Source organism: Bidens hawaiensis, unplaced genomic scaffold (genome assembly GCF_021521415.1).
Source record: "Bidens hawaiensis isolate Kalapana, Puna unplaced genomic scaffold, B.hawaiensis_p1.1 tig00419464_1, whole genome shotgun sequence".
Lineage (NCBI taxonomy): Eukaryota > Viridiplantae > Streptophyta > Magnoliopsida > Asterales > Asteraceae > Bidens > Bidens hawaiensis.
In genome coordinates this window covers 69,037-78,724 of record NW_027504872.1, presented here as the reverse complement: position 1 = coordinate 78,724, position 9,688 = coordinate 69,037, and the positions used below count along the sequence as shown (strand labels likewise).

At 30.6% G+C, this 9,688-nt stretch overlaps 1 protein-coding gene across 1 annotated transcript; it reads left to right on the top strand.

Annotated features, from left to right (window-relative positions):
- The first annotated feature begins 656 nt into the window (after positions 1-656).
- Positions 657-9,189, top strand: LOC143608973 (putative WRKY transcription factor 14). Its single transcript, XM_077083856.1, has 3 exons — positions 657-1,565; positions 4,837-4,977; positions 8,637-9,189. Exons 1-3 carry the CDS (start codon positions 1,015-1,017, stop codon positions 9,121-9,123), a joined length of 1,179 nt encoding a protein of 392 aa, XP_076939971.1. The 5' UTR covers positions 657-1,014; the 3' UTR covers positions 9,124-9,189.
- Positions 9,190-9,688: the final 499 nt, after the last annotated feature.

Here is a 9,688-nt window from a genome sequence, read left to right as displayed (position 1 = left end):
ATTTAGCAGTTGAGACAAAATAAATAAATAAACTATAATTTCATATTAAACTTTTAGATAATAATAAGATTATTCATTGACATAATATACATACATATATATATACATACATACATATATATATATATATAGACACACACACATACACATTATACACGCAACTTTATATTCCTAAATTAATTATAAAAATTAAACAAAATATTAAATGTTAAAGGAGCAATTCAGTTTACATGGTCGGATCTAAATTTCAAACCGTGAACTAGAATGTACGTATTTCAAATCAGCAAATAAGGTTGATTTTCTTTGGTTTTGATAGTTTAATCGGTCAGTTTCATAGGTTAATATTATAGTTCTAATATTAGAACCCTGAGATCAAGTGAAATGCACCTTATATGTTGAGTGTTGGCCAAGTGACTTCCAAAAATATTAAACACATAAAATCAATCAAAGATTTATTTGAAAATGAAACAAGTGTAAATAGTCAATTTATAGTTACCAAGACATTTAATTAATCTTTTAAACTCTTAATAAACACGGAAAGATGAACAAACAAACTAATAAACAAAATGAATATAATCTTGGATGTATATTACAAAACTATATAATAATATCACATATCTCAGTCAGATAATGGCCATTTTAATATTCCCATTAACTAATCATCATCATCAATCTATAATAATAATAATATACAAACCTTTTTTTTCCTTCACTTTTCGTATGGAATAGAACTCTCTGTCATATATGAAAAGTCAGCGTCTTTCTCTCTTTCCATTTCCCTTTCCACTTTCATCTCTCTCATTCAAACCCTAAACATTATTATTATTATTAATATCATTTTCACTCATTCACCATAAACATTCAAACCCATTATCATATTCAAATCTCAGCTTCTTTGGTTGAGAAATCACATAGATTTATTTATCTTGTCACGAAACACTTTCTTGAATAAAATTCTTGAAGTCCCGTCACTCTTGTTGTATACGCTGGTCTATAATATTATTAATAATAATAATGGAGAGCAATTTTCAAGGTGATTTAGCGGATATATTCCGGCCAGGAAGTGTGAATGATCATCCTCCGGGATTGTCGGATCATTGGAACTACTTTGATGATCAAGAAACACAAGAAGCGACACAGATGATCCAAAAGTCAACAGCAAACCGTGATATTATACATGATCATCAGGGTTTTGGTCAACCCTTTACAAGTCTTCTAGCAGATCCATTTATTATTAATGAAGGGATTAATATTACATCATCAACTCCATGCTTCTTTAGAACAACAACAACTACTACTACAAGTTTGAATGAAAATAATAATCATAAACCATTAGGGTTTGATGATAATAATAATATTCATAATAATAGTAATAATAATAATAATAATAATAATATATTCTCAAAGATGCTACAAATTTCATCATCATCAAATGGTGCAAAGAGTGAGATCATGACATCAAATTCTAATTCTAATTGTTCTTCTTCATCTAAAAGAAGTTTGCTGGAAGCTTCCACCACCTCGTTACAGATCTCATCACCGCGAAATCCGGCCATCAAGAGAAGGTATAAATATATATATATATATCTATATATCAACCTTGCATATATTATTTAATATATTCTTTCTTATTGGAAACTGCTTCAATGAATTAATTTATAAATATATACTAACTATGATATAATATGCATATCATATTGCTTCATTACTGATCATTACTCCTATATATATATATTTGTTTACCTCGTTTTTACAACTTCTATGATATTTTTTAATCTTATTATTAAACGCGTCTCTTGTATACGTACAAGTTGATCTCACGCACACTCGATTTATGCTTAAGATCGAATAAATTAAACGTGTTATAGAAGTGTTTATGGAGTTTTTGAGAATAATCGTATTTAGTTGATATTAATTTGAGCATAATCACATTTGTTTGATAGCGTTTTGAGCATAATCATATTTATTTGATATTAATATGAGCTTTTAATACCGTATATAATCATTTGTTTGATATCATTTTGAGGTTGTACGTATCTGGAAATGTTAATATACAGATTAAATAACCACCATTAAAATTGTTAAAAAGTTTGTGAAAACCACTCTTAAACGATAAACTTTTACTTTTTATTTTTTTTATGTGTTATAACTCATCTTTTCCGAAACCATACATATATAGCTTGTAATCTACATATATATAACCTCGTTTTAGATACACATATGTAATTTTGCGAGCTAATTAAATTTATATATTTTTTCACTTTTTTATAATACTAACCTTCTAATTGGAAAAATTAAAAAATTAATGGTTGGTAGAACTTTTTGTGATTTGTAAGTTAAAAAATAAATATTCATTGAATCCCTAGCTATCATGTATATATAAATGTTTCTTTTAATTATAGGTTTTTAAAACTCAAAAGATTCTGTGCAGTACATGTATTATTTTACAGCAATACATATCATATTTATTTGGTATTATATAATTTGATTTTAGTTTCTACTTAATTTTTTTTTATTTTCTTAATTTCATTCAATTGTTTATATAACTTTGTCTTATTCATAATTAATGACTCAAAAATAGATCGTGGGGATGATACTTTTTTAAGCAATTTTTAACAAGTGTCATTATTTTAATTTGTATGATTTGCTTAGACTCGAGTTGTTGATGCACAAAAGACAGATCATGTGGATCTACATATTTGTTAGGGTAAACCTCTACTCTATAATCTATATATCAAAGACTTAGTTGTATCTTTTATAATAATTTAGAGAGTGAATTACATGAACATGTAGTTCTCTAACTCTAAGAAACAAAAAACATTTGATTTTTCAAATTTTGATTTTTTTCACATCTCATGAAAATGAATTTACAAAGTACGTACGAACCATTTTTTTTTAAAAAAAGCCTTGAAATTTTTATTTCGCTTTAGGCACCTTCAAATGAATTAACTTGGTTTGATTTCATGCTTACGTACATGTTGTCTATATGTGTTTATTTGTATGCTCCTATGTATTTTCCTCATATTCGAATATGGATATCATTTTAAGCTATTATAGGTGTTTATTCGTGTGCTGATTTATTAATTTAAGTTTGTATACGAGGCTAGGATTGGATGTTTGTTAGTGTCTTCATGATTAAACAATTTGATCATGTTTTATAAACGTTTTTTTTTCTATATAAATGATTATTTAAAAGTTAAAACAATTTGATTGTGTGATTTGAAGTTGAATAGTTGTTAATATGTCATATCATGATTGAACATGAAATAACTGTCTCCAAACAGGACCCCCACATGAAATGGAATTTTCAGATTAATTGTCCTTTTATTTTATATTTTTGTTATCATTATATTTTCAATCTTGAGCTACTTTTAGGGTTCTTTTATATAATATCTTAACTATATAAATATATGATTAGACATTTGAGTTGACATAAACTAGTGTTCAATTCATCAAGGTGTTGGTTCTAGCTTAGAGTATCCCCATCAATAATCTCACAATCTCAATCTCACATTATAAAATTAATTTCTCTCTCTTCAATCTACAAAATTTAACCCACTCTAATCTTTTACTCCCATTAACAACCTAATCTCATCTTTTTTTAATTAAATAAATTCAATTTATAATTAGTTTTGATTAAAATACGAAAGTTCTTATAATATTTATAGGGTTAAAATACGAATTTAGATACTTATTTTATTTTTGTGAACAGATAATGTTTGATTTTTTAGATTATAAATCTTATTCAAAAAATCTGACTAACCAATAGAAAACTAGTGGTTCAAATAAGATAGTTCAATAATGGTTAAAACTAAAATTTTATATAAAAAATACGATTTTTTAAACAAACTCCATTTTTAACGAAATTTATACCGGAATGCTCACAAAAAAAAACTAAGTAAGACTGTGTTTTTAGATTTTTTTAAAAAGTTAAATATAATAAGTTATAAAACATTAGAGTGGGTTAAATTTTGTAGATTGAAGAGAGATAAATTAATTTTATAATGTGAGATTGAGATTGTGAGATTATTGATGGGGATAGTCTAAGCTAGAACCAACACCTTGATGAATTGAACACTACTTTATGTCAACTCAAATGTCGGGTATTGGTAATCACATACTCATATCCGCTTGTAAAATGTCTCATACCAGGCTCATTACCCATCGGGTATTTGTATGGTAATTACCTGTCAGGAATCGGGTATACCCGTTGTGACTTTCAAGTACAATTTTTATCATTATAATTATTTTAAACCCTTGTGTTCATATAAGAATTATTACAAAATTAAATATAATACACTCCATATATATAAGCGTGTACGAAATACAAAGAATTTTCCGGGTATATGGTTCGGGTAAACGGGTATGTGGTTTCGGGTAATCGGGTCGGGTATCATCTAATCACATACCCGCCCTGTACCCGCGAAAATATTTAAAACCTAATCCCATACCTTGCTCATACTCATCGGGTTTCGGGTATACCCGTCCCATTTGTTTCGGGTTTCAGGTATACCCGTAGGGCTCAATCTTTTTTGCCATCCCTAGATGCCGTCATTTCATTGATGAGTTTAATATGCTAACAATATAATGACCATACGAGTATACGACAACTTACATAGAATTACAGTCAAAATTTGTTAACGATATGATGCCATCGTTACACTCAAGTAATATATACATTTCGAATCAGTATATATGGTTCGAAGCACATTAGACAATAAGTGATATTTTAATATATTTGTTGTTCCAAAACTTGTTGTTTCGGACATGCAAATATCATTTGGTTGCTGGTTTTAGGGTTTGTTACTAAAACTTACCATGGTAATAATTGAGCAGGAAGAGCCAGGCAAAGAAGGTGGTGTGCATACCGGCACCCACACCTGTAAATAGTAGACCAACAGGTGAAGTGGTTCCATCGGATCTTTGGGCATGGAGAAAATATGGTCAAAAGCCTATTAAAGGTTCTCCTTATCCAAGGTACGTACATGTACATTCTCTACTTAATGCACCCTTCTATTTAACTTAATGCACAACAGATAAAAATTTTGATTGAAGTTATTATTAGGGGTGTAAATTTCTAATACGACCCGAAACTCGACACGAAAAAATATATGTATTGGGTTGGTTGATATGACCTGTTTCATGAAAAAATATAGGTTTTGGGTTGGTTGATACGACCTGTTTTCTTAAACAGGTCAACCTGAACCCGACAAGTATAAAAAATAGGTCAACCCGAACCCGACCCGTTAAAAAGTGGGTTGACTTATTAACTCGTTTAACAATTTTAGAGAAGTTGATACTTTGATTTTAGAGATAAGAAGTTTTAAATTTTAAAGAGAAATTTAAAGATTTTTGATTTTTCATATGTCAATTAACTTTTAAAAGTAAAACTAATTTCTTTTTACACTGGTATTATCTACTTTTTGCATGTAACTTTTTCATTTTATTAGTTCTAACTATCGATCTATTATCTGGTTATTTCATTCGTTTGTTCTTATCTTGAGCTAAATTTGTGAACCTAAGTATGTTAATTGAGAATGAGAGATAAATACACAAAAACAATTAGATTATCATAAATTATTAACTAGTTTTATATGAATAGGAGTAATTAATTGTTTAAATTTATTTTCAAGTCAATATGTATTACTCATATTCGTATATGAACGTAAAATGGGTTCAGAACACGACACGATTTTAAATGGGTCAACACGACACAACACAAATTAAAATATGTGTTGGGTTAGGGTCAAAGAATCTCAACACGTTAACCTGCCAACCCAATACTCATCAACCCGCCAACCCGACACGATTGACATCCCTGGTTTTTATAGTGTATGAAGAGTTAAACCTAGACAATCGTATCAAACCTAGAGTTAAAACTATCTAATTAGATTTTTTTTTAAATTATCTAGCTAGTTAACAACTTAACATATAATATAGCTGACTCTTAATCAAATTTAGTTGTAGAATCATTGTCATTTGACATGTTTTGCACTATAAATATGAGGGAGGACCTTTATTGACGAAAAAGTCGTTGGTGGGAAAGAATTCATTGAGGATCACCAACATGGTTTACCGATGAATAACCTACGAATTGATGACACTAGACAAGGTCAATTAGTTGTGACAATATCATGGACGAGTTACCTGATTTGACCTATATGTCGTTGATTACATACTAGGGAATTACCGACAAATATTATACATATACACACAAACACTCACACACTTGTACATACATATATAACAACAACAACAACCGTACTCAACAAATCACACACATGCATACATATATATCTGTAGCTAATTTGTTTCAATGAAAGTTAAATTCTTAGAGTGTAAGATACATGCATATATAATATTTATATTACACATTCAACCTTATCACCTTAATATAAACAAAGTAATATAGTGAATACTAAGCAGTACGTATTTGCATACATTGTCCTACATATAGTTTCATAATAGTAATATATAAAGAAACACTTTGATTTGTATAACTACATGACATACTATATATGTGTATAAATATATAGGTAAAAAATAAATAAATCGCTGTACGTATATGCATGATGTGTGAAATAATGTCTGATGTTACTACCTTTTTTTATACAATGTACTTATTTAGATATTTCTTTGAAGGGAAATGGATTTTTATTCGTTGGTTGCCCAACAAAACGTAATATAGAGGAATATTGAAGAAATAGCCACTTGTTACAAGTACAATATATAATAGAGGTCGCACAATAATAAAGTTATTAAAAAGGTAAATTTTTATAATAATACTTAAGAATTAAGAGTCAGTTTCATGTCCAAATCTTTAATACCTTACAAAGTTTTTTCATTAGTAACTTGAGAAATAAAAAACGTTTTCTAATGAAAAAGAAAAAAAACCCAATAATAAGTTTAAACAAAATATTGTTTCACTTGTTATAAGAACAAGTGCGCAATATTTTAAGAATATTTGTTTGTGAAAGATCGAACGTCTTCTTTCCCTCTACCTCTAGGACGTCTTCATCTTTCTCTTTTCAGTTCCTCTTTTCAATTCGTCTCTTTCATCTTCAAATTTTTTAAATGTTCACAAAGGGATGTGGATCGTGTCCGTAGCCACATATAGAACACCCGCTCTCTCTTAAAAGCCTTCACGTACACTTTAAGCCATGCCGGTGCGCCATCTAGGCCACGGATTTCCGCACCCCCTTCGCGGCTGGCCAGTCAACATCTGCCTGATATTCATTTCATGCATACATAATGCATAGGTTTTTTTTTTTTTAAGTTAACATGTTTTGCATTTCCATATAAGCAACCTACTAATCTTTACACAATGTAGGTTATTTTAAGTGAGGATTTATATATGCCTTTATTATAAACTAATAACATTACTGTAACACATTTAAAAATTAAATTACCTACAACTAATGTATTCATCTAGTTGGATAGAGGGTTGGCATGGAAAATGACTTGCATGCCTTAGAAAATTATTTGGTTACAAAGTGCTGTTTGTTTTTGCAGACATAAACTGTCTGTAAGCTGATTTCATCTGTTTTTATATCTGCAGCTGAAGATATGGTCTGAAGCTCTGTAAGCTGAAAAAATAAGACTGTTTGTTTTTATAAGTTAACACTGTCTGCATAAACTGAAAATACAAACACATTAATTAATAAATTATTTATTAATTCATTAATATCACCAAGAAAGGGAAGTACAAGGAGTTCCAGAAGACGATGTAGAAGAAACTCCATTGTTACTATTCGAATCACCACCGCCACAAACGTCTTCGTCGTCGCCAGAAGACGTCTCCTCCGTCTCCAACCGTGACGGCGACGTGTCCGGCGTCTCAAACGGCGTATTTCCGGCGACCCTACTCTTTCTCCCGTTTTCCTCACCGTTGTACACCGGATTCGAAATGGATGGGTGGCATGGGCGATTAATCCCATCGGGACCGGAATGGCGGGGGCTCAATCGTTTATCGCGTTCAAGGGTTCCAACGGATCGATGACGGTGAAGACGTATAATATTAGCTCCTACTCGTCAATTGTTGAAGGGAAGATTGCGTTTGAAGTGCCGGAGGCTAGTGCTGAGTTTTCCGGTGGGGTGATGAGGATTTTTGCGACGATGAAGTTGCCGGAGGCGATGACGGAGGTGAATCATATCTGGCCGGAGTTTATGGGATGCTTATTGTTGTTTTTGGATGGTTGGAGAGGAGGCAGCAGGAGAGCAGGTAGGGTGAAGATGTGTGAAGCAATAATTTTTAGCTTCTTTTTTAAGATAAAAGAAGCTGATTTCAGATCTTATCTTAAAAAAAAAACAAACAGTCTTCATGGGTGATGTCTGCGCGCCTGCAGACATCACCCATCCTGCAGATGTTTTAATCAAAAACAAACACAACTTTAAAGACACATGAAACATATCAACGGAAAAAATGGATGAAACATATAATATTCAAGTCATGTGTTAAACAGTAGATGAATAATTAATACATATTTTTAGAGACATGGTTTAGACATGTATCGTATTGTCCGGCTAGCATTTTAACTTGAAAAGTAAAAATTATAGCTAGGGATTTTTTTTTTAATTTCAAGTTCCAGTTTTTAATTTTTATATGGTGAAATAAATATTTTTGTGACAATTTTCAGAGGGTACTATAGATGTAGCAGTTCAAAAGGTTGCTCGGCAAGAAAACAAGTCGAAAGAAGCCGAACTGACCCCAACATGTTGGTCATTACCTACACTTCTGAACACAATCATCCATGGCCGACACAAAGAAATGCGCTAGCCGGTTCCACTAGAACCCCACATCCCCCAAAGACCCCCAGTGAACCCTCAGAGCAACAACAACAACAACAACAACCGCAAAAAGAAAGCATAGAAGAGGAAGGACCAACTCTACTAGGAAGTGGCATACAAGTGAAAGATGAATTACAAGTATTGGAAGAAAGTTTTCCTCAAGATTACCGACCAGAGTTGCCCGATCATGGTGGCATTGGCAGTCAGCGCGATGATTTTTTTTCGGGTTTAGGAGAAATAGAAGTTGATCCTATAAGCATGATGTTGAACCATGGTTTCTTGGGTGGTGATGAAGAAGCAGAAAATTATAACAAGGATTTGGATCCTTTTGGTTGAAACTAATTAATTTTCCAATTTGGATGAATTCATTTGTCTAAAGAAATATATTTATTTGCTAATTGTTTGGTGTTTGTAACATCATGAGTAAAATATATATTTTTTATTTTATTAAATTGATTTGTTAATCTTAATTTTTATATTTTAGTGTGTGATGGTATATTGGATTTTTATAGCTCAAACTATGAGTTATTATTGATATTATATTTACCAGTAATTTAACTAATGCCAGTTATAACTTTCATTTTTATTACAAGGACCATCTCGGTCTAATGGAGAAGTAAGTACGTTTGCCCGAAAGGAACTAATTAAATAAATTTATCACAATCATACTGTTGATTATTTTGAACAACATAACTAAATAAAAGTTTATAACATAAGAAGTTACTTTTGCATTGATATTATCTTTAAGAACGAAAGTGAAAGTTATAAGTGTTACTGATTAAATTGTTACCGTGGGTTATATAAGTATATAAGCAACAACATTTAGTTTAAACAAATATAAAAAATCAATAACATTTTGTGTGTTTTTTGGGCATAAAACAGTGAAAAGATAAAGAGAGTC

Excerpts from the sequence above, each read along its gene's own strand:
- LOC143608973 (XM_077083856.1), top strand. The coding sequence starts at position 1,015 with ATGGAGAGCAATTTTCAAGGTGATTTAGCGGATATATTCCGGCCAGGA. Across the intron at positions 1,566-4,836 it reads AATCCGGCCATCAAGAGAAG|GAAGAGCCAGGCAAAGAAGG; the intron begins GTATAAATATAT and ends ATAATTGAGCAG. Across the intron at positions 4,978-8,636 it reads AAAGGTTCTCCTTATCCAAG|AGGGTACTATAGATGTAGCA; the intron begins GTACGTACATGT and ends GACAATTTTCAG.